The 26,144-nt window shown below is 39.4% G+C and overlaps 1 protein-coding gene and 1 pseudogene across 2 annotated transcripts in view; one reads left to right on the top strand and one right to left on the bottom strand.

The window, feature by feature from the left end:
• The window catches only part of NETO2 (neuropilin and tolloid like 2), a 63,449-nt gene extending 37,869 nt beyond the window's left edge, over positions 1 to 25,580 (top strand). For both annotated transcript variants that reach the window (XM_021673608.2, XM_021673606.2), the window contains exons 7-9: positions 2,265 to 2,493; positions 22,571 to 22,684; positions 24,900 to 25,580. In XM_021673608.2, coding sequence (XP_021529283.1) covers positions 2,265 to 2,493; positions 22,571 to 22,684; positions 24,900 to 25,480 — 924 coding nt within the window. In that variant the 3' untranslated portion in view covers positions 25,481 to 25,580. The remainder of the gene's footprint in view (positions 1 to 2,264; positions 2,494 to 22,570; positions 22,685 to 24,899) is intronic.
• LOC135277185 (NADH dehydrogenase [ubiquinone] iron-sulfur protein 5-like) lies at positions 3,649 to 4,049 on the bottom strand (annotated as a pseudogene).
• Positions 25,581 to 26,144: the final 564 nt, after the last annotated feature.

The raw sequence follows: 26,144 nt of genomic DNA, 5'->3' as shown, positions 1-26,144 counted from the left end.
GTTTTAGTCCACTTTTAACAGTGGCCTTTTCATGATAATAGCTTTCTGGGGATTTCATTTCTGTTGGGGTCTTTGGGGGCTCTAATAAATAGCATCACTTCCCTGCTGGCATGCTGAACCAATTGAGAAATATAAGTGTCAGTGTGGGGACTACAAACAGTCTCTTTACCATAGTGAAGGTTAGGATAGAGCAGCATAGAGAGATGATCTAATTAGTGTTGCCAGCTCCTCCTTACCCACCAGTTCCACCTCTCACTTAAGTCTAGAACAGTCTATCTTACTCCAGGGAAAGTTCGCGTCTGCAGAGCAGACTGGCCTACCTAGTCCCACTTCCTACAGAGGGAGGGAAAAAGAAACCAAACTCCTGCCATCCATGTAATTTGCCCTGCCTCCCTGGGTAGGATATAGGGATAGGGTAAGAGGCCACTTACTTAATAAAAGATGTAAGTAAAAGATCCCTTCTAATACAATCTGGAGTGAAAGAAAAGTAGTTTATGCCCTTCTCCTAACATTGCAATTTGTCAGATTCATGTTATGAATATTTCCCAAAAACTTGTTGAATTAAATTTTAACTTCAATATTTATCTGTATTTACAGTAGAAAAGTGCTATGATCTTGTTATAATTTATCTTTAACTCTTGATTTTTTAAAACAAAATTGTCTTCAAGAGCATTTATTATAGCCTTATATAATACTGTTTATTTAGATTAAAAGAAAAGCAGAGAGTAAATACTTCAGACATACTTGATTATTTTACTGATATTTCTACCACGTCATAGTTTTACAAGCCTAGTCACTTTCTCATTGCCTGCCATGAGCAAAAATTATACTGGATGAAACTGAGCCAGTGACCTTCCATTGGAAGACCTCTGTCTAGTGGAAGAGGAAAGTCATTAAAACATTAGTGCTCGCCACCACAGATTGTGAGCAGAGGGTTTGGGTTATCTAAGTGATGGGAAACTAATGAGAACTGATGATACATTTAAGAAAACATATTGCTTCTGTGTTAAAATACATGCATGAATACTTTGTAAAGTTTTGAACTGGAAATCCTATTACATTACCAATTTTCCCCCATTCTCACAGAAGAGCTGAACCAGTCACTTCAAATAAACTAAAATTACTTAGTCAAAATGTAATTAAGCTAATTTTGTAAGTTGTTTTCTTTTAGTTTTATGCCATCAAAGTATTTGGTGGGGAGGGGAATATATAACATAACCTTTTTTTATTAATCCCTTTGAAATGAAGGGTGGGGGTGCATACTGCTCCCTCAGAGTTAATAGCTAGGAAGTGAATACTAGATGTCTTAAATGGAAATTCAAAGGTAATCTTTGTTCACTCACTCAAATTTTATTTTAATTGTAGAGTCACATAGGAGCAACGAGAGCCCAAAATGGGAACACTGTGAGCGTGTAAGGCACCTTATGGAGTGGGAAGGACGGATGTTTAGAGCCAAACCAACCTGGGTTTAATCCTTGCCACTGATGATAGAGTCATCTCTGCCCACAAAGAAACACGATACCTACTTCATTAGGTTTTTCAGGAGACTGATGCTTAAAATCTAAGTTCACAATCTAAAGGAAATCTTCAGACAAGAATGGGTCAAGTGTGTTGAGGAAATAACCTAGTACCATTTAGCTATAAAATTTGAGTGGGTGGATGCTAATAGCGCTTCCTTTGTTAGTACAGTTGATGTCTGCCTTTCTGAAAATGCAGATATTGTTAAGGGGTGAAATCACAAAACAACTGTGTAGAACAGTGGGCTGTTGTGTAAATAAATGATAGGACATCTGGGAAGAGGCTAAGAGTATAGATAAAAATGTTTTTATATGTTACAGCACAAGTAGGATGTATATATCTTACAATTAAAAACAGAATGTGCAGAAAAACTAAAACTCACCAATTAATCACATGCATTGTTGGAATAATAGAATTATGAGTGATTATTTTGTTTCCCCCCGTCCAGTACCATGAGATTGCTTTTATAATGTGAAAAATGTGAGGTATTTATGCCTTGTGAAACATAAAGTTTCTTCTCTTTATAGACAAAACACAAAGTAAGTTTCTTAATGCTTGGTTCCATTATTAAGACAAGCAAAGAAATAGATCATTAGTCTAACTATTTAGTCATCAGCCATTTATCTATTATGGTTTTCTGTCATCTGTCATTATTCAGTGTACCATGTTATCTGTGGAAAAAAGAAATAGAAAACTGCAAATTAATGTATCTTTTTTAAAGCAGTGTTTTTGTGTTAATGTTACAGATTTATTTGAGGTTTCTAGATTATCAAATGGAGCACTCAAATGAATGCAAGAGAAACTTCGTTGCAGTTTATGATGGAAGCAGTTCTATTGAAAACCTGAAGGCCAAGTTTTGCAGCACTGTGGCCAATGATGTAATGCTTAAAACGGGAATTGGAGTGATTCGGATGTGGGCAGATGAAGGTAGTCGGCTTAGCAGGTTTCGAATGCTCTTTACTTCCTTTGTGGAGCGTAAGTAAATAATTCCTATAGTATTGAAACCTTTTATGTATTTTTCACTTATTCACAATGTACTCAGCATTGACTCTAAAAACTATTTCAGGATGTATTTTCTTTTTGTTTTACTACAGCTCTTTTTAATGCAAGAATTTTTTTAGATTTAAAATGTTTTTAATTTTATTTACTTTTTAGAGGTGGGATCTTGATTTGTTGCCCAGACTGGCCTTAAACTCCTGGGCTCAAGTGATCCTCTGCTTCACCCTCCCATGTAGCTGGGACTACAGGCACATGGCACCATTCCAGGCAGCATTTACTTTTGACAAAAATGTGCAAGTCACAAAGAAGGTAGAAGCAACTATATCTTCGTCCCTGTTCTCTTGGAATGGACTGTCATGGGTGGAAAAACCATGTTAACATATCAATTGGAACACTCATTATAAAGGTGTAAATAAATGATAAAGTTCGCAGACAGTGAGGACTTACACTTTCAAGATTTTCTGACTTAACGGTAGTATTAATTTAGCTTGGCGAATAGTTATGAATCCACCAAACTGTGGTCATCAAAGATTTAAATACACCATAGATCTTTTTCTTTTTAAATAACATTAAACTTAGAGAACATTGTAAAAATGATGGAGTTGCCTATGTGCCGTTCACTCAGATTCTCCTAATGCCAACATCTCTCAAAGCCAGAGTAAAACTGAAAATTAACACAGATACGGTATTATTAACTAATCTATAGACCTGATTCTGGTATCTCTAGTTTTGCCAGGAAGGTCCTTTTCTGATCCAGTTTCCCACATTGCTTTTAGTTGTCAAGTATCCTTTTCTCCATCTGTGACAGTTACTCTGGTTGCACTTTTCCTTGGCACATTGCCAAGAGTACTAGCCAATTTAGTAGAACGTCCATCAGTTTGGGTTTGTCTAACGTTTCTTAGGGATTCCATTGAGGCTATGTATTTCTGTCAGGAATACCACAGAAACTATGTTGTGCCCTTCTAAATACGTCGTGTCAGTGAAGCAGGGGTACATGGTATCATTTTTTTTTTTTAGGGAGCAATACTTTATTTTTGCACACTTTGACAAGGAGGTTTCCCATAAACAACCTTCCCAGTGAAGAACAGAGAACATGAAAATCGGCCTCCAGGGATCAGTAGCTGTGTCTGCTCAGGGCCAAGGCTCCCCCTTGCCCATGTGGTGAGGTGGAGGGGTGTACTTCCCTTCCTTCATCAGTTTTTCCCATTGCCTCCAGATGGTATCCATACGTTTCATCATTTTTTTCCAAAGTATACATACTCTATGAAATCATCATATTCTATCTTGCGCTCTTTCTCTGCCCGCATAGTACTGATTCCATGTGCACATTCTGTCCATTCTTTTTCAAAAGGATGGCATCGAGCAGGAAACTTGTAGGGCTATTCAGCACTTTGGATTGTCCACCACCAATCTAGGTTAATGCTGAACCTTTTCTGCACGTCCAAGAAAGCATGCCTATCCGATGCTCGTGCCCTTGCCTCTTCTCTGGCCTCCGCTTCAGGGCGACTCTTTTTTTTTTTTTTTTTCCACATATTCTGCTTGTGTAGATGGTATCATTTTGTCTTATTGCTTGTGATACTAACTTTGATCACTTTGTTAAGGTGCTGTCTGCCAGTTTCCTTCACTAAAAAGTTGCTATTTTTTTCCTTTCTAATTAATAAGTCTCTTTGAGACTATGCAGATATCTTCTCACTCACTAATTTTAGCATCCATCGATGGCTTCTGCCTGTAACAGTTACTACTGTAGGGTTTACCTAATCATGATTTTTCCACTTCGATCATTCCTTCTGTATACATTCGTTAGAATTCTGCTGTGAGAAAAACTATTTCTTTTTCTTCACTTATTCAGTTATTAATAATTACATCAGTATGGACTCATGGATATTTATTTATTTTATTTTATTCTATTGTTATAATATTAATATTATTATTACGACCAGGCATCGTGGCTCACTCCTGTAATCTCAACACTTTGAGAGGCTGAGGCAGCAGATCACTTGAGGTCAGGAGTTTGCTCACTCCTGTAATCTCAGCACTTTGAGAGGCTGAGGCAGCAGATCACTTGAGGTCAGGAGTTTGAGACCAGCCTGGGCAACATGGTGAAACTCCTGTCTCTACCAAAATACAAAAATTAGCTGGGCATGGTGGCAGGTGCCTGTAGTCCCAGCTACTCAGGAGGCTGAGGTAGGAAAATCGCCTGAGCCCAAGCGGTCAAGGCTGCAGTGAGCTGAGATCACACTACTGCCCTCCAGCCTGTGCAACCAGAGTAAGACTGTCTAAAAAAATAAAAATTATTTTTATCAATAAAAAAAAATTCTGTGTTACATTATTTTGTTGCTCAAAGCCTGAACTTCAGCCATTGGGAGCTCCTTCAGTTTGCTTCCTGTGTCCTCTCAACGTACCCAATTAACAGGTTTTTAATCATTGTTTTACGTTATGGCAGTGCTGGATGAACCATGCTCAACTTTTGTTTTCCCTGCCCCAGCCCTAGACCACCCGTATTTCCAAGGAGCCTTTTCTTCACTTCTTCATCTTACAGCGAGAAACCTAATTATCCGAAATGGATTAATTTGTTTATCCTAATATGCACAAGAAGTAACTTTGCAATCACTAATCCATATCCCTGTGAGAAATTTCCTAACAAAGTACCTATGTACAGTTCTTTTTGTCTTCAGTTTTACTGTCAAAATACTGTTTTCCAGTTACTCAGCCTAGTGGTTTGTATTTCATTTTGTGCTCCCCGCACATTGTAGTTACCGTAAATTGTTTTTATGTGGGGGTTCTGGGAATATGACTGTTGTTCCTAGAGAGCCCACATCCCAAGAGGGACACTTAGAAGTGTCCTTGCCGCCTTCATTCTCTGCCTTCCATTTCTACCCTCTATTGGGATTTCTTTTTGCACAAATGAGCAGATACACGTGTATTTTCTTATGTGCCATTTTTTTCTTATGTGAAGGACAGCATTATTCTTTTACACTTTATGTTTTTAACTTAAAAGTATATCCTGATCAGGTGCAGTGGCTCACGCTGTAATCCCAGCACTTTGGGAGGCCAAGGCGGGCGGATCACTTGAGCTCAGGAGTTTGAGACCAGCCTGGGCAACATGGTGAAACCCTGTCTCTGCTAAAAATACAAAAATTAGCTGGGCATGGTGGCACGAGCCTATAATTCCAGCTACTAGGGAAGTTAAGGCATGAAAATTGCTTGAAACCAGGAGGTGGAGGCTGCAGTGAGCCAAGATCAGACCACTGCACTCTCCAGCCTATGTGACAGAGTGAGAACCTGTCTCAAAAAAAAAAAAAGTATATTCTGGAAACCATTCTGTATCAATTCATACAGCACATCCTTATTTTATAGCTGCATAATAGAGCATTGTATATACCAACTTTATTTCATCTTCTACTTGCGAGCATATAGGTTATTCCCAATATTTGCAATTATAAATAAGCTACAATGAATAATATTATGTGTCTATCTTTTCCTATTGTTGGAGACATATCATCAGGATAAATTCCTAGAAGTGGGATTGTTTGGTTAAAAAAGTTGTGTAGTTTAGTTAGATATTGCCAAATACCCTTCCAGGAAAGTTGTAGCTTTTTTTTTCAACTCTGGCAAAATATACATGGCGTAAAATTTACCTTCAATCACTTTTTTTTTTTTTTTTTTTTTTTTTTTTTTTGAGACGGAGTCTCGCTCTTGTTGCCCAGGCTGGAGTGCAATGGCGCGATCTCGGCTCACCGCAACCTCCGCCTCCTGGGTTCAGGCAATTCTCCTGCCTCAGCCTCCTGAGTAGCTGGGATTACAGGCACGCGCCACCATGCCCAGCTAATTTTTTTGTATTAATAGAGACGGGGTTTCACAGTGTTGACCAGGATGGTCTCGATCTCTCGACCTCGTGATCCACCCGCCTCGGCCTCCCAAAGTGCTGGGATTACAGGCTTGAGCCACCGCGCCCGGCCCTTCAATCACTTTTACATGTACAAATCAGTGGCATTAAGTACATTCACATTGTTGTGCAGCCATCACCACTGTCTTTGTCTGGAGCACTTTAAGCATCCAAAACTAAGACTCTATGCCTGTGAAACAATTCCTTCTCGTTTTTTTTTTTCTCCCCACTCTGGTAACCTCTATTCTACTTTCTATCTCTATGAATTTCCGTATTCTAGGTAACTCATATAAATAGAATCATATAATATTTGTCCTTTTATGTCTGGCTTATTTCACTTGGAATAATAATTTCAGGATTCATACATGTTGTATGTATCAGAATTTCTTTTTTAAGGCTGAATAATATTCCATATATAAATGCTACATTTTCTTTATAAATTCATTCATCTGTTGATGGACACTTGATTGTTTCTACCTTTGGGCTATGATGATTAATGCTGCTGTGTAGAATTGCTGGATCATATGGCAAATCTGTGTTTAAGTTTTTGAGGAACCAACAAACTTTTCCACAGTGGCTGCACCATTTTACACACCAACCAGCAATGCACAGAGGGTTCCAGTTTCTTCACATCTTCACCAATACCTGTTATTTTTCGTATTTTTAGAGAATAGCCATCCTAATGTGTGTAAAGTGGCATCTCATTGTGGTTTTGATTTGCCTAATTAGTAATGTTGAGCATTTTTCCATGGACTTCTTGGCTATTCATGTATCTTCTTTGCAGAAAGGTCTCTTCATGTCCTTTGCCCCACTTTTGAATTTTTTTTTAAGTTGTAGACATTCTCTGCATATTCTGGATATGAATCCCTTATTGTGTATGTGATTAGCAGACTTTTTTGCATTCTGTTTGTTGTCTTTTCACTCCCTTGATATAAAAGCTTTTAATTTTGATGAAGCCCAATTTAATGTGTTTGTTGTTGTTGTTGTTTGCTTTTGGTGTGATATCCAAGAAATCGTTGACAAAACCAATGTCATGAAGCTTTTCTCATGTGTTCTCTTCTTTTTTTTTTTTTTTCTTTTGAGACGGAGTTTCGCTCTTGTTACCCAGGCTGGAGTACAATGGCGCGATCTCGGCTCACCGCAACCTCCGCCTCCTGGGTTCAGGCAATTCTCCTGCCTCAGCCTCCTGAGTAGCTGGGATTACAGGCACGTGCCACCGTGCTCATGTGTTCTCTTCTAAGAGTTTTATCGTTTTAGCTCTTGTAATATATTTATTTAGGTCTTTGATCTATTTGGAGTTAATTTTTCTATACAGTGTAAGGTAAGATTCCAACTTCATTCTTTTTCATGTGAATATCCAGCTAGCAGTCTATCTATTTTGTTAATCTTTTCAAAAAACCAGCTCTGGATTCATTGATTTTTTTGAAGGGTTTTTCATGTCTCTGACTCCTTCAGTTCTGCTCTGATCTTAGTTATTTCTTGTCTTCTGCTGGCTTTTCAATTTGTTTGCTCTTGCTTCTCTAGTTCTTTTAATTATGATGTTAGGATGTTGATTTTAGATTTTCCCACTTTCTCCTGTGGGCATTTAGTGCTATAAATTTCTCTCTAAACACTGCTTTAGCTGTGTCCCAGAGATTCTAGTACATATGTCTTTGTTCTCATTGGTTTCAAAGAACCTATTTATTTCTGCCTTAATTTCGTTATTTACCCAGTAGTCATTCAGGAGCAAGTTGTTCAGTTTCCATGTAGTTGTGTGGTTTTGAGTTTCTTAATCCTGAGTTCTAATTTGATTGACTGGTCTGAGACACTGTTTGTTATGATTTCCATTCTTTTGCATTTGCTGAGGAGTGATTTACTTCCAATTATGTGGTCAATTTTAGAATAAATGTGATGTGGTGCTGAGAATAATGTATATTCTATGGATTTGGGGTGGAGAGTTCTGTAGATGTCTGTTAGGTCTGCTTGGTCCAGAGCTGAGTTCAAGTCCTGAATATCCTTAATTTTCTGAAGTGTCTTAATTTTCATTATCTGTCTAATTTAGACAATGAGGTGTTAAAGTCTCCCACTATTATTGTGTGGGAGTCTAAATCTCTTTGTAGGTCTCTAAGAACTTGCTTTATGAATCTGGGTGCTCCTATATTGGGTCCATATATATTTAGGATTGTTAGCTCTTCTTGTTGCATTGATCTCTTTACCAATATGTAATGTCCTTCTTTGTCTCTTTTGATCTTTGTTGGTTTAAGTTTGTTTTGTCAGAGACTAGGATTGCAATCCCTGCTTTTTTTTTTTTTTGCTTTCCGTTTGCTTGGTAAATCTTCCTCCATCCCTTTATTTTGAGCCTATGTGTGTCTTTGCACATGAGATGGGTCTCCTGAATACAGCACACTGATGGGTCCTGATTCTTTGTCCAGTTTTCCAATCTGTGTCTTAATTGGGGCATTTAGCCTGTTTACATTTAAGGTTAATATTGTTATGTGTGAATTTGATCCTGTCATTATGATGCTAGCTGGTTATTTTGCCCATTAGTTGGTGCAGTTTCTTCATAGTGTTGATGGTCTTTACAATTTGGTATCTTTTTGCAGTGGCTGGTACTGGTTCTTCCTTTCCGTATTTAGTGCTTCCTTCAGGAGCTCTTATAAGGCAGGCCTGGTGGTGATAAAAATCTCAGCATTTGCTTGTGTGTAAGGATTTTATTTCTCCTTTGCTTATGAAGCTTAGTTCGGCTGGACATGAAATTTTGGATTGACTTTTTTTTTTTTATGAATTTTGAATATTGGCCCCCACTCTCTTCTGGCTTGTAGGATTTCTGCAGAGAGATCTGCTGTTAGTCTTGATGGGCTTCCCTTTGTGGGTAACCCTACCTTTCTCTCTGGCTGCCCTTAACATTTTTTCCTTCATTTCATCCTTGGTGAATCTGACAATTATGTGTCTTAGGGTTGCTCTTCTTGAGGGGTATCTTTGCGATGTTCTCTGTATTTCCTGAATTTAAATGTTATCCTGTCTTGCTAGGTTGGGTAAGTTCTCCTAGATAGTATCCTGAAGAGCATTTTCCAACTTGGTTCCATTCTCCCTGTCACTTTCAGGTACACCAGTCAAATGTAGGTTTGGTCTTTTCACATAGTCCCATATTTCTTGGAAGCTTTGTTTATTCCTTTTCATTATTTTTTCTCTATTCTTGTCTTCACATCTTATTTCAATAAACTGATCTTCAGTCTCTGATATCGTTTCTTCTGCTTGATCAATTCAGCTATTGATATTTGTGTATGGTTCACGAAGTTCTCATGCTGTATTTTTCAGCTCCATGAGATCATTTATGTTCTTCTTTAAATTGGTTGTTCTAGTTTGCAATTCCTCTAACCTTTTTTCAAGGTTCTTAGCTTTCTTGCATTGGGTTAGACCATGCTCCTTTAGCTCGGAGGAGTTTGTTTTTAACCCACCTTCTGAAGCCACTTCTGTCAATTCGTTAAACTCATTCTCCATCCAGTTTTTGTTTGTTTGTTTGTTTTTCTCCATCCAGTTTTGTTCTCTTGCTGGAGAGGAGTTGTGATCCTTTGGAGGAGAAGGGGCATTCTGGTTTTTGGAATTTTCAGCTTTTTTGTGCTGGCTTTTTCTTGTCTTTGTGGATTTATTTATTCTTTGGTGTTGGTGACCTTTGGATGTGGTTTATGTGTGGACGTCCTTTTTGTTGATGTTGATGCTAGTCCTTTCTGTTTGTTAGTTTACCTTCTAACAGGCCCCTCTGCTGCAGGTCTGCTGGAGTTTGCTGGAGGTTTATTCCAGACCCTGTTTGCCTGGGTATTATCAGCAGAGGCTGCAGAACAGCAAAGACTGCTGCCCGTTCCTTCCTCTGGAAGCCTTATCCCACAGGGGCACCCACCAGATGCCAGCCGGAGCTCTCCTGTATGAGGTGTTTGTCGACCCCTCCTGAGAGGTGTCTCTCAGTCAGGAAGCAAGGGGGTCGGGGGCCCACTTGAGGAGGCAGTCTGTCCCATAGCAGAGCTTGAGCACTGTACTGGGAGATTCACTGTTCTCTTCAGAGCTGGCAGGTAGGAATGTTTAAGTCCACTAAAGCTGTGCCCACAGCCACCCCTTCCCCCAGGGGCTCTGTCCCAGCGAGATGGTAGTTTTATCTATAAGCCCCTGATTGGGGCTGCTACCTTTCTTTCAGAGTTGCCCTGCCCACATAGGAAGAATCTAGAGAGGCAGTCTGGCTACAGCAGCTTTGCTGAGCTGTGGTGGGCACCACCCAGTTGGAACTTACCTGTGGCTTTGTTTACACTGTGAGGGTAAAACCGTGTACTCAAGCCTCAGTAATGGCAGATGCCTCCCCCATCCTCTCTGCTACCAAGCTCAAGCATCCCAGATCAACTCCAGACTACTGTGCAGCAGTGAGAATTTCAAGCCAGTGGATCTTAGTCTGAAGGGCTCCATGGGGGTGGGATCCACTGAGATAGACCACTTGGCTCCCTGGCTTCAGCTCCTTTGTAGAGGAGTGAATGGTTCTGTCTCTCTGACATTCCAGATACCACTGGGGTATGAAAAAAAAAAAAAAAGTCCTGCAGCTAGCTCAGTGTCTGCCCAAATGGCCACCCAATTTTGTGCTTGAAACCCAGGCCCCTGGTGGGGTAGGCACCCAAGAGAGTCTCCTGGTCTGCAGACTGCAAAGACCATGAGAAAAGTGTAGTATCTGGGCCAGAATGCATTGTCTCTCATGGCACAGTCCCTCACAGCTTCCCTTGGTTAGGGGAGGGAGTTCCCTGACCCCTTGAGCTTCCCAGGTGAGGTGACACCCCACCCTGCTTCTGCTCACCTTCTCTGGGCTGTATCCACTGTCTAACCAGTCCGAATGAGATGAGCCAGGTACCTCAGTTCAGAAATGTATTCAAAAATGCAGAAATTACCCACCTTCTGCATTTATCTCACTGGGAACTGCAGACCAGAGCTGTTCCTATTCAGCCATTTTGCCCAGTAATCGACCAACTGGTGTTAATTCTTTACATGTTTAGTAGAATTCAGCAGTGAAACCATGTGGTCCAGAGCCTTTTTTTGTTGTTGAGAAGTTCTGGATTGTTTCGTTAATCACCTTGCTAGTTTTAGGCCTATTCAGATTTTCTTTTGCTTCATTATGCAGTTTTGTTTGATTGTGTGTTTCTAGGAATTTAACCATTTCCTCTAGTTGTCAGTTTGTTGGCATGCAGTTGTTCTGAGTATTCCCTTACAATTCTTTTTATATATGTAAGGTCTGTAGTAATGTCTCCAGTTACATTTCTAATTTTAATAATTTGAGGGTTTTTTCTTCTTAATAATTCTAGCTAAAGGTTTGTCAGTTTTGTTGATCTTTTCAAAGAACCAAGTTTTGGGTTTTTTATTTTTGCTGTATTTTCTATTTTATTTATTGTCACTCTAATCTTTATTATTTTGTTACTTCTGCTAGTTTTGGATTTAGTTTGTTCTTCTTTTTCTAGTTCCTTAAGGTATAAAGTTAAGCTATTGATCTAAGTTGTTTCTTTTTTAATGTAGGCAAGCGTTTACAGGTGTAAATTTCCCTTTTATTACTGCTTTTACCACTCCCCTTAAGTTTTGACATGTTTTGGATTTCATTTGTCTCAAGATATTTTATAATCTCCCTTGTGATTTCTTTTTTGAAATCACAACTTTAAAAGTCGTGTAAGAGTGTGTAGTTTAATTTCCACAGACTTGTGAATCTTTTAATTTTCCTTCAGTTATTGATGTCTAGTTTCATTCCATTTAGATTCTAAAATCTATTTTTTATTATTTTGGTCATTTAAAAAGTATTAAGACTTGTTTTGTGGCTGAACATACATCATCTATTCTAGAGACTGCTATGTACTTGAGAAAAATGCACACTCTGCTGTTGGGTGGAATGTTAGGTCCATTTGGTCTGTAGTGGTGTTCAGGTTCTTTATTTTCTTATTGATGTTCTGCCTGGTCATTCTATGCTTCATTGAAATGGGAGTGTTGATGTCTCCAATTACCATTCTACAAGTGTCTACTTCTCCCATCAGTTCTGTCAGTATTTGTTTCATATATTTTAGGACTCTTTTGATTTTTAGTCCATATATGTTTATGGGTGAATTGACCCTTTTATTAATATACCATGCCTTTTTTTATCCAAGACTAGTATTGCCACCCCAGCTCTCTTTTAGCAACTATTTGCTTGGAATATCTTTGTCTATCCTTTTACTTTCAACTTTTTTATATCTTTAAAGTGAGTGTCCTACAGGTAGCATATATTTAGATCTTGTTTTTCACCATCAGTTCTGCAATCTCCTCTTTTGATTAGAGAGTTTATTTATGTTTAACTAATTGCTCATGAGGAAGGATTTCTGCCATTTTGTTACTTGTTTTCTGTGTATCTTCTAGCTTTCCTGTCTCTCCTTTCTTCCCTTACTGCCTTCATTTCCTTAATTGATTTTTTGTATTGACAAGTTTTAATTCCCTTCACATTTCCTTTTGTGTATATTTTATATATATATTCTTGTGGTTACCACGGAGATTATGTTTTTATGAACTGCTTAAGTTTTTAAAAATTATCTTCACTATTTGGTAAGCATGTGGGAACTTGTTTTTATTAAAGGTTGTAGCTCATATACAGACAACCACCACAACTTAAAAGTGGAGAAATTTTGAGGACAGATTTTAGGATTCTTCCTTTGGGTTCCTAGGCCAGGCACAGTGGCTCATACGTGTAATCCCAGCACTTTGTGAGGCCGAGGCGGGTGGATCGCTTGAGTTTGAGACCAGCCTGCCTAGCCAACATGATGAAATCCCATCTCTACTAAAAATACAAAAACCACCTGAAGTGGTGGTATGCACCTGTGGTCTCAGCTACTCAGGAGACTGAGGTGGGAGGATCACTTGAGCCCAGAAGGCAGAGGTTGCAGTGAGCTAAGATTGTACCACTGCACTACAGCCTGGGCGACAGAGCAAGACCTCATCTCAAAAATAAATAAATAAATAAACAAAACCTTCCTTTAGGCTGGGCACAGTGGCTCATGCCTATAATTCCTGAACTTTGGGAGACCAAGGCGCGCGGATCACCAGAGGTCAGGAGTTTAAGATCAGCCTGGCCAACATGATGCAACCACATCTCTACTAAAAACACAAAAAAAATTAGCTGGGCATGGGGGCGCATGCCTATAATCCCAGCTACTCAGGAGGCTGAGGCAGGAGAATCACTTGAACCCGGAGGCAGAGGTTGCAGTGAGCTGAGATCATGCCACTGCACTCCAGCCTGGGCAACAATAGTGAAAAAACTCCGTCTAAAAAAAAAAAAAAAAAAAAACACCTTCCTTTAGTTCCTGAAAAATCAAATGAGTAAGTTCACACCAGGAAAAACTGGTTCTGCTCTATTTCTTTGCCTTTCTAGCTCCTTAAACTCCTCAGCCAATTAGCTAAGGTTTAAAAAAATAAAATCCAAGTGATATGTCAGTACTTCCTAATTTTTTTATTTTGCTCATCATAAGTGCAGATTATATTACAGTAGCTTTGGCAAAATCTGCTTTCCAAAATACCATCATTGTTTTACTTGAATTTGGCCCTTAACTTTAGTCTACATTTGGGCAGGGCTGGTTAGCCTCTCCAACTGTCTGTTTTTTTTAGATTCATTCCTGTATGAAGAAAAATACTATTTGAAGACACAGATACAGTTGGTTTGTATGTTCACATCACATATATTTTAAAATTATAAGTGGCATATCTTATCTATTGTCATGAGAGAAATATTTTAGCTTTTATATCCTGACTGATGAATATGGTGTAATGGTAAACCATATGATTTGTGCAAATACAGAGTTTCTAAATACAAAAGTATAACAGTAAGATATCAGATATTTTCGACAAATTTGAAAATTAATAGTTTTTCTCAATTTTGTAATTTCAAGTCATCATATTATTTCATGGATTCTGTATTAAAATCATGACTGTTTATGACCATGTACAGGCTTTCTCATAGCTGAACTCTTCTATCTAGAACTTTAAAGGACTTCATGAGATGCCAGATGGTCAGTTGGGTTATGAAGCCAGTTTGGCCAGCCAGCCTTCCTACCTGCTTTACATTCATTTCTTTGACATTTGTCATGTGAGTTACTGTGTTTGATGCTAGGAAGATACAAACGTGCATGGAATAGTACCTGCCCTAAAGGGTTTTCCAGTTAGGTAAGGTGACATAGGCAAATAGTGACAGTGAAGGATTGACCGTGGTGAAGATCCTTTGAGACATACAACAAAGTGTTCTCCTATTAAATATCCAAGCTCCTTCAAGCAGGCAGCATCCATCATTTATGGAGGAGGTGGTCCTTGAGTGCAGGTCCTTTGAGTGTGTCCTTGAGAGTAGGTGTATTTTGAAGGTAGAAATGTTCATTGAGACTGTTATTTTAGACAGAAGCAATAAAATGAACAAAGGCATTGAACCAGAGCTAAGATGGACCACAAGAAGTGTGGTAGAGGGAGTGACAGAGAAAGGAGGCAGGAAAGGTAGATTAAAACTGGAATATGGGCCGGGCGCGGTGGCTCACGCCTGTAATCCCAGCACTTTGGGAAGCCAAGGCAGGTGGATCACAAGGTCAAGAGATCGAGACCATCCTGGTCAACAAGGTGAAACCCCGTCTCTACTAAAAATACAAAAATTAACTGGGCATGGTGGTGCATGCCTGTAATCCCAGCTACTCGGGAGGCTGAGGCAGGAGAATTGCTTGAACCCAGGAGGTGGTGGTTGCGGTGAGCCGAGATCATGCCATTGCACTCCAGTCTGGGTAACAACAGCGAAACTCCGCCTCAAAAAAAATAAAATAAAATAAAATAAAACTGGAATATGAAGCCTTTTGAAAAAAAATCAAAGGGAAAGACGTAGACTCATCTTGTAGGCATCGGGGAGTTTGCACCATACAATGACATCTTTAGCCCAGGTGCCCTAGCTGGGGCGCAGAGATGAGTTAAGAATTTACTTCCATAGTCACAGCAGGAAGCCATGGAGGTCTGAACCTAAGCTGGAGCAGTGAGGACAAAGAATGGGGAAGGGAATCCACAGGATTCAGTGACTCATCAAGAATGAAGGCTAGGAGAATGAGTCAGACACCTACAATTTTGATTCTGACTTACTTGGAAAATGAAAGCTGAACAGACAAGATGGGGAAAGTGTCATGTTTTGGACATGGTGAGCTCCTCGGGCAGCTGGAAACGTCAGGAGCTCAGCGGTGGCACTTGCCATGAGTGAACTCTGCTGCCGCCACTCCTTCACCATGGAAAGAACCTGAGCATGTTCCTAAAACTTTTTTAGTTTGAGAACTTTTCAAACTTAAAAAACTGTACAGAGGCTGTTTCACTATGTCAAATAACTACAAATCAGTGCTTTATACAAAGACATAGCTAATAGGCAAGCCTTTTAGCCTTCTTATTGCTCCCTCGGTTTTGCGCCCAGCCTCTGCACCTGCGCTGTCTGGTCCAGTGTCCACCAGCCACCTGCAGCCTCTGAACACTCGTAACGTGGCCCGTCTAAACTGACATGTGCTATTATTATAAAAACGCCTCCCAGATGTCAGAGGCTTGGTATGAAATAAAGAATGCAAAGTATCCCACTAACAGTATTTTATGCTACATGTTAAAATGAGAGTATCTTGGAAATTGTTTCGGGGCTCCCAACAGCACCCCCATGTTAGGGGCCTTGCTGGAAGGACTCTAGGACCCAGCATTTATTTGTACTGCATTCACAGCTGGCATGGACGACAACAAAAGGAAGCTGCCAGGGAGAGACCACCAGGGTCTGGACCAATCCTTGCTCTGGTCCGCATACCGCATCCTTTCCATGAGGGGCATCCTGAGCATGCCTGTTTCTTTAACAACAGCAAATGTGCATGGGCTGGGCACAGTGGCTCACACCTGTTAATTCCCACTGTTTGGGAGGCCAAGGTAGGAGGATTGCCCGAGACCCACCTGGGCAACATAATGAGACAACGTCTCTTTAGTGAGTTTGGCACAGTGGCACATGCCTGTGGTTCCAGCTACTCTGGAAGCTGAGACAAGAGGATCACTTGAGCCCAGGAGGTCAAGGCTGCAGTAAGCTATGAAAGATGCCACTGCACTCCAGCCTGGGCAACAGAGTGAGACTCTGTCTCCAAGAAAAACAAAAATGCGGTAGCATATGTGCAGTGTTTCTGCCCAGAGAAACCGAGACTCACCATTAGAGACTCACCACCCAAGCTTCTTATCGGGGTCTGGTCACATAGGCACCCGCTGCTTTGCATGTATCAAAATTTCAGGCTCTCAGCAGGAAAGCAAGTATTTGGCATAAATGACATTTTTTATACGAAGTCTAGGTACAATGAAGTACCCTTATCTGTTAGAGAATGGATGCCACCCAAGGGCCGGCCTTGCAAGCAGAACCTTTTAAAGGTAGCACCCTCAGGCCTGCTATAATGTTAACTCTTTCTGCACAGATATGGTGGGTTAAATAAACTAAGTAAGTCAAATTAATTCCACCAATTTCTTTTTTACTTTAATGTGGCTACTTGCTCACATTTTTTACTCACATTTATTTTGGGCAGCACTTTTCTATATCCACAATGAGAAATTCTTTTCTAATGTGTCTTAGTTAAGGTGTTTTCTCTATATACACTAATTTTTTTAATACAAATCTGATAAACAGATGAAAAGCCTGCCTCAAGTGATACCTTTATATTAATTCATCACCAAATGTAAGAATAAGTTTAAATTGTAAGGCTGCAATAGATTTAACTTTATATCCCAAATTTAGCTGTATTTCCCAAGAACAAGAAGAAAGCCACCCCTTGTATGATTAAAATTAGGAATTTAACAGTGTTTTTTAAAAACAAGAGGCAGCTTGAAAAACCTCCATTTGGAAAGCAAATTTCAGAGCTACAATTAGTAAATTTTTTCATGTTTATCATTAATTCAAATTATTGAAGTATTTCTTTTGTTCTCTAAGCTGTTAGTGATTTGTAATTGTTACGATTTCACCCATGGAAACAATTAGTATTTCAGAAGAGGTTTATATAAATGAGCTAATTCTGCATGAGAGATTCACTTCATGCCTACCCATTGTAGATTGCAGATATAACTGAAATAGAATAATTTTGCTAAAATAGATGATACAGAATAGCAATCAGGATATATTTGGCTTCTTCCCAGGCACTGAATACTAATATATACCTCACTCTTTAAGAAAGATACAGTTTTAGGAAAATAATTTCTAGGACTAGAACTGTGAAAGCAGCAGCAGATATTTTTGTCAGAATAAACCTGTAATGTGATTTTCGGTGGCATACTGTCCGCGGGACCCCTGCAGGGTTCGCTGAAGGACAGCCGTCTTTCAGCATTATTGCCACATCTCATCAAAATTGGAGGGCGGGGGCACATAAAATCCCAGCCCTCCCCTTCCTTTTCACACCATGACCCAGCAGTAAGGAACGACAGAAGGTCGAGAGTCCTCAGGCTGTAAGTGGAGTCCAGTTCATAACTGGCACTATTTTTGCTATATTTTATTTACATAAAGATGGTTCAACCAATTAAATTAGTTCAATCATTTAATTATTTGAATTGAAGTATACCATTAACATTCCATATCAATAACTGATGCTTGATTCCCATTTCTACCAGCCATGCTTACCCAGTGAAAAGCCATAAAGGTTAATGTGGGTGTAATTATAAATATAACTCACATTTCTATGAAACAAAATCTGACAGTATCAGTGCTGTTTTCTAATCGCTTTAAATAATATGGAGAGCAGTTGTAAAGAATTTATAATAAAAACTGAGGACATTTTCCTCTCACTGCTCAATCAGTGATGAACACAGAGCAGCAAACCTGTCTTTAAGGCCACCTTTGAAGTTATAAAGAGCCGTCAAAGTGGAGGTCACATATTGTTCTGTAGATAAACCTTAAAACCTAATGGTAGTTTTATTCATGAAATCCGAATGCCAAGGAGCCACAGTGCTGTTTATTGCCTCATTCAGCTTGTCTTGAAAATGATTTATCTTTCCTACATCTCCTTTTTGTGAACTAGAAAGAATATAATATACAATTATATCATATGTAATAGAATTACAGTGTGGTACATAAATAAAAACAGCAACTCCTCAAATCAAATTTTTGATTTGAGGAAATCAAAAATACTGTGTTTCTCTTGGCTGTTTTTTAATATTATTCAGTGCCCCCATTTTTATAATACAGTTTTACGATATCTTTGACAAACGAAAGTAGGTGCACTAGCTAATTTTGTAAAGTGAATAAAACACCACCAGATGCTTCCCTGCCCTCATTCTGATGGCATGTTTGTGTAACTGACACCTGTTGTCTTTCTGATGAGCCTTGGAACCATCAGTATTATCTAAGAATCACGAAGTAGTTATTTTAATGATTTTAGTGATACCATTTTGCCAGGTTAACAGTCTCTGGATAAATTACTTATTAGATATATACATTATTTGCATTTAATGTAAAACAGAAGTATCATGATTGAGACCACAAATTGCATAGTCTCATCAAATTTTAGAACCAGAAGTCTGAGAGACACGTATTCCATCCCCTTTGTTTTAAAAGAGGAAGCTGAGGCCCAAGGAGATTAAGTATCTTAAAATATGTGGACTAAATGACAATAGAAATTATTTTTATTAATTACTAGTTCGTTGTTTTTTCTACTTTCTGCTGCATGGTGCTATTTCCCAAGTTCCTTCACAGTTCATAGCTATTATGGACTCTTCAGTCATGTCAGCCACCAAGGGGTTCTCATACTTGAACTGCAGCGGCCGAGTACTCCACAGGTGAATAAGCTTAACAGTTTAGTGTGAAGACTGTTGAGCTGTATATAGAGAAAGAGTCTAAACTCAACTACAGGTTGGCTGGCTTACAGTGAGGAGCGAGAAGGGGATAAGCAAACCTCTAGTTCATAATGACTAGATTTTTAACCTGTTGTACTGAAACTTGGGTGAATAATACCGTTTAGGGGATTCTGCTTAAAGAGAGGTTATGGTCATACTCTTAATAGCAAAGCAGTTTTGGATATTCACTATGGACCTACATTTGTCGGATTATGTTTTGGAGTTATCTAGGTACCTAATAAATGCCTGTTTTTCCAGCCCATGTTCACAGCCCATTGAGAAATAAGAGCATGTAAGGCATATGGATGAAAAAAATACCAGTTTTATTACTGATAATGTATTGCAATTGGAGAATGTGGTCAGATATTCCAAACTTCTATGACTGCTCTCTAAAGAGTCTTCTCTTTGGAGGGGGAAAAAATACTACTCATGGCTGTTTTAAAAATTAGTGTATTACATATTTATTAAGAGAAAGATAATATTTAGAAAAAAATCTTATTAGTCAAGTAAAATTTTAGATACTAATTGTATCTTGAAAAACCTGAAAGAAAATATAAAAAATATTTCAGGTATGTCAGCATAATATAGAGCAATATTTGATTCTCCCTCCTCAATGTAGCAAATATTTTCTGAAAATCAAAAGTACAGAGTCTTTTAGACAGGAAATACATTTTGTCCAGCTACAATTTTAGGAGTCAAAACTTAAGTTTTGGGCCACACACAGTGGCTCATGCCTGTAATCCCAACACTTTGGGAGGCTGAGGCAGGCAGATCACTTAAGATCAGGAGTTTGAAACCAGCCTGGCGAAATGGTAAAACCTCATCTCCACTGAAAAATACAAAAATTAGCTGGGTGTGATGGCACGTGCCTGTAGTCAAAGCTAGTCGGGGAGGCTGAGGCAGGAAAATCACTTGAACCTGGGAGGTGGAGGTTGCAGTGAGCTGAGATGGCGCCACTGCATTCCAGCCTGGGAAACAGAGTGAGAAAAAAATTGCTAAGGTTTTTGGGCTTCTGTCATACTATAATCTTGTTGAATGGGAAAATAATAAGCTGTCTCAATTCTTGACTTTCAGACGTTTTGTTTGTTTCTTTACACTGAAATACTTAATACTACTCTATTGAACTCCTGCCTCCAAGCTAGGAGTTTAGTTTCTAACAGCAGTAAGCACATTGATAATAATTACCCATTCTTACAAAGGTTTACATACACAAGGGGAGGTGCCAAGTAGAGGAATATGTGGAGTGTGACAAGAACACACAGGAGACTGGCTACCCAGGCAAAGTAAAGGGAGTTTCACAGATGGTAACATTTGAGATGATTCTGAAAGATGAGTAGGTGGCCGCTACAAAGAGAAACAAGGAGCCATTCCAGGCTGAAAGAACAACTTAAACAAGTAGGAAATTACATCATGGTTTATATTCCATATACCTTTAGTGTCTTTAAAACAATTTTTTTAGCCAAGTACGGTGGCTCACGCCTATAATCCCAGCACTTTGGGAGGCCGAGATGGGTGCATCACGAGGTCAGGAGATCAAGATCATCTTAGTTAAAAGGGAAAAACCCCATCTCTACTAAAAATACCAAAAATCAGCTGGGCATGGCAGCACACGCCTGTAATCCCAGCTACTTGGGAGGCTAAGGCAGGAAAATCGCTTGAACCTGGGAGGCGGAGGTTGCAGTGAGCCAAGATCATGCCATTGCACTCCAGCCTGGGTGACAGAGGGAGACTTCCCCCCCTCCCCCGCCAAAAAAATACATATATACATACATACAAATAAAATAAAAAATAAAGTTGCCTTTCTTTTCCCATTAAAAAAAAAAAACAATTTTTTTGAATTCAGAAGAGTGGATTTTTTTTATTATGGGTAAAATATACTTAACCAAATGTATTAGTTTAGCCATTTAACTATATGGTTCAGTGGCATTAAGTAACATTCACTCACATTACTGTGCAGTCATCACCACTATCTATATTCAGAACTTTTTTGTCTTCCCAGACTGAAGCTTTGCACCCACTAAACATCACCTCCCCATTCCTCCCTCTTTCTGGCCCCTGGTAACCTCTTCTGCTTTCTGCCTCTATGGATTTGCCTCTTCTAGGTACCTCAATAAGTGGGATCATACGGTATTTCTGATACGACAATTAATATGTAACTATAAATAATTATGCTAAGTGAAGTATGTGGCTTTGTCCTTGTTGTATGTATCAGAAGTTCATTTCTTTTTATGACCGAATCACATTCCATTGTCTTGTAGATGCCACATTGTTTATCCATTCACCCATCAATGGGCATTTTGTTTGTTCCCACCTCTGCGTATTGTGCATAATGCTGCTGTGAACATTGGTATGCAAGTAACTGAGTTCCTGCTTTCAGTTCTTTGGAGTAGATAGCTAAAAGTAAAATTGCTGGATCATAAGGTAATTCTGCTTAACTTTTCGAGGAGTCTCCAGACAGTTTTCCATAATGGCCGCACCATGTTATATTCTCACTGTAGCAGGAGTGGCCGAGGGAAATGGATCTCTCGAACACCAAATAAAGGAGGGAGGAGTTTATTCGGCTGGGAGACCAGGCAGTAATTTGTCGAAAACCCAGCTCATCTAACAAAGGAAAGTTCTGCCTTTAATAGACTTATACTTCAGATGTTACACGTGGAAGAATCTTAGGTTCATAGTTTTAGGACTCACATGTGCAAAGGTTTTGGTTTACAGTTTCAGGAATCACATATGAAAGGGTTCCGGTTTACAGTTTTAGAACTCGCATGTGAAAAGGTTTCTGGTTTGATCTTGTTTTAAGTAAAAAGAGTGCCTTCTGGAGGGTTTCCCCAAGGCCTAGCCTGTCACCTATAGGAAGGTAAAACCGGAGGTGCCAGTAGGTCAACCCTTTCTTCTATTGAAATGCAGCATAATAGCCAAAGGGGAAGTTGATCTGAGAAGCCTGGGTCTCCCTCTTCATCACCAGCAGTGCAGAAAGGTTCCAGTGTCTCCACATCCTTGCCAACATTGTCTTTCAAAGTTTTGAAAAAAAAATTTACCAGATTGTATACTGGTTCCATAAGAACCATTGGAAATGCATTCATGTTATCATTTCATTAAAATGACCTTTTGGGGCCTAGCATAAGAAAAAGTTTGAATGAGCCAGCATCAGAGAATATTGACGTTTGTTTTATTGTTTGAATAGTATAGAGTTTATTCAAGGAAAGGCTTTTGAAGTAAGAAAGTACTCTTATAAAGTTGGATTTGTTACGTATAAAATAAATCAAAATCGGGTGTTATGCCTGCTCTTTGCAACACTGTTTTCTCTTCCTGCAGCTCCCTGCACGGGCAGCACTTTCTTTTGCCATAGCAACATGTGCATCAATAATTCTTTAGTCTGTAATGGTGTCCAAAATTGTGCATACCCTTGGGATGAAAATCATTGTAAAGGTGAGTTTGATGTAAAGGCCAACCTTTTTGAGAAAAGAGTAACTATTGCCCTTCATTAGGAAAGACTTAAACTGTTATTTTCTACAACAGTGCTTAGCATAGCTGCTTTGGCAGAAATGGAAACATATAAATGTTCTTTTTTTGAGACGGAGTTTCGCTCGTTACCCAGGCTGGAGTGCAATGGCGCGATCTCAGCTCACCGCAACCTCCGCCTCCTGGGTTCAGGCAATTCTCCCGCCTCAGCCTCCCGAGTAGCTGGGACTACAGGCACGCACCACCATGCTTGGCTAATTTTTTATATGTTTAGTAGAGACGGGGTTTCACCATGTTGACCAGGATGGTCTCGATCTCTTGACCTCGTGATCCACCCACCTCGGCCTCCCAAAGTGCTGGGATTATAGGCATGAGCCATCGTGCCCGGCCTATAAATGTTCTTTTAAATGGATTATAGACCTGGGATGTGGTGAAAGCAAAGAAAAATACTCTAAACAAAAGCATTTTTGTCTACAAACTGTTAAGTTGTTCAAAAATGTATTATGGCCAGGGGTGGTGGCTCACGCCTATAATCCCAGCACTTTGGGAGGCCGAGGCGGGCAGATCACTTGAAGTCCGGAGTTCAAGACCAGCTTGGCTAACATGGTGAAACCCTGTTTCTACTAAAAGTACAAAAAAATTAGCCGAGCGTGGTGGCGCACGCCTGTAATCCCACCTACTCGCAAGGCTGAGACAGGAGAATCACTTGAACCCAGGAGGCAGAGGTTGCAGTGAGCTGAGATTGCGCCATCGCACTCCAGCTTGGACAACAGGAGTGAAACTCTCAAAAAAAAAAAAAAGTGTATCGTGGTATGCCTTGCCCTTATTTTGCTACTGTTGTTGAAGTTTGTCATTTGTATTATAAACATTATTTAGTTGTCAAAATAATTTAGAGGTTAGCCTGCATTATGTGGAAACGCTATTTAATAAAAATCAACTTGCAGATTCAGTCTTACAACATAAAAGCAGAAACATTCTATGAACTGCTTTTTTTAATTTCACAACATTTCCTATGCTGTATTCCCAGTGTGTAGTCACTGAAAGATAAATGCAGCTTGTGGTAATGGTTGAATGTCTACAAGCTGGTTGTCAGATGGCTGTCTCAGAACTAAAGGTGATCTACCTTTTATCCTCTAAGACAGCAGTTCCCAGCCTTTATGGCACCAATAACTGGTTTCAATAGAAGACAGTTTTTTCATGGAACAGGGGTGGGTCAGAAGGGTTGGTTTCAGGATGATTTAAGCGCATTACGTTTATTACGCACTTTATTATTATTATGTTGTATATAATGAAATAATTATCCAACTCACCATAATGTAGGTATCAGTGTGAGCCCTGAGCTTGTTTTCCTTCAACCAGACAGTCCCATCTGGGGCTGATGAGAGACAGTGACAGATTGTCAAGCATTGGATTCTTCCAAGGAGCACATAACCTATGTCCCTCAAATGCACGGTTCACAATAGGGCTCCTGCTCCTGTGAGAATCTAATGCCACTGCTGATCTGACAGTGGGCAGAGCTCCAGGTAATGCGAGTGATGGAGAGCAGCAACAAATACAGAGCTCACTCACTCACTGCTCACTTCCTGCAGTGTGACCCAGTTCCTGTCTATGGCCAAGGGCTGGGGACCCGGCTGTAAGAGTTCAGTAAACATCTTACTGTGAAAAGGTGATATAATCTGATATGGCTGTCATAAATACTTGTCATGAAATGTTTTCAGGTACATTCAAAAACAGTAGATCATGATAATATACTGGATAGGTTAGTCTGATGATGTTACTTTGCTCTCTCTGGGGTCATCAGTAGATGTGGGTATACCTGAACATGGCAGTTGGTCAAACCTATTATAAAGCAGAAAGCTAAACTTGATAGAAAAAAAGTTTTTATTTGGCATAGTCTGTATTTATGTATTTGATTTGATTTGCAGAATGTGTGCATTTCTGTGTCTTCTGAAGAATGGGACCACGAACTTTATCTTTTTTGTAATCTGTCTATACTGTAGTTGGTAACTTTAACAAGAAATTATAATAGAGTTGTTTTGTTTAAAAATCTAATTGTAAATGCATTGTCTGTAGTATATTTGGCCCAAGTATTCTGCTTTGCCTAAAAATACCTTACTGATTTGTACCAGGATTCATATTAATGTATTTTGAAAAATTAACATTTCTCATTTTCTTTCTACAGAAAAGAAAAAAGCAGGACTCTTTGAGCAAATCACTAAAACGCATGGGACAATTATTGGCATTACTTCAGGGATTGTCTTGGTCCTTCTCATTATTTCTATTTTAGTACAAGTGAAACAGCCTCGAAAAAAGGTCATGGCTTGCAAAACTGCTTTTAATAAAACCGGGTTCCAAGAAGTGTTTGATCCTCCTCATTATGAACTGTTTTCATTAAGGGACAAAGAGATTTCTGCAGACCTGGCAGACTTGTCGGAAGAATTGGACAACTACCAGAAGATGCGGCGCTCCTCCACCACCTCCCGCTGCATTCACGACCACCACTGTGGGTCGCAGGCCTCCAGCGTCAAACAAAGCAGGACCAACCTCAGTTCCATGGAACTTCCTTTCCGAAATGACTTTGCACAACCACAGCCAATGAAAACATTTAATAGCACCTTCAAGAAAAGTAGTTACACTTTCAAACAGGGACACGACTGCCCTGAGCAGGCCCTAGAAGACCGAGTAATGGAGGAGATTCCCTGTGAAATTTATGTCAGGGGGCGAGAAGATTCTGCACAAGCATCCATATCCATTGACTTCTAATCTGCTAAAGGTGATGTGAATTCTTAAGTGTGTATGTATGTAGCCTCCAGGACACCATACTGTTTCCAGCAGCCAACCCTTTTCTCCCATCACAGCTACAAAAACCTTGATTTACCATTAACCTATCATATGGTGATGTTTTTATTCTCTCAGGCAGTCTATATATGTTAAACCAATCAAGGAACTTAACTCTATTCAGTGTGAACAATAATCATCATCTATTGCTTTGTGTCATTTATAGAAAGCACCCAGTTAAAGAGCATTGGAAGAGGTGGTTGGATGGAGCCAGGCTCAGGCTGCCTTTTCATTTTAGCAACAGGAATACTGCTCTTGACTGATACAGCTCTGTCAATATTTTGATCCTACAATAAACTAAGATTTTTCTTTACATTCCTTTTATTTTTCTTTTCTCCAGATTTGATGTTTTATAAGCCTATAGTTTTATCATTTCAGTTTCTTACATAAATACAAGTGGTTAATGTACCACACACTTCAATATAGACATTTGTTCTTGAATGTGTCAAAATACAGCTAGTTACTGTGCCAATTAAGACCCAGTTGTATTTCATCCATCTGTTTCTTCTTGACTAATCTCTATACTTCTGCCTTTTAATTACTGGGCCCTTAGTGCTTATTTTCTGTGAGAAGTAGTAGATGATATGAT

Source organism: Aotus nancymaae, unplaced genomic scaffold (genome assembly GCF_030222135.1).
Source record: "Aotus nancymaae isolate 86718 unplaced genomic scaffold, 86718_ANA_hifiasm-v0.15.2.pri h1tg000030l, whole genome shotgun sequence".
Lineage (NCBI taxonomy): Eukaryota > Metazoa > Chordata > Mammalia > Primates > Aotidae > Aotus > Aotus nancymaae.
This window is presented reverse-complemented; position numbering and strand designations above follow the sequence as displayed.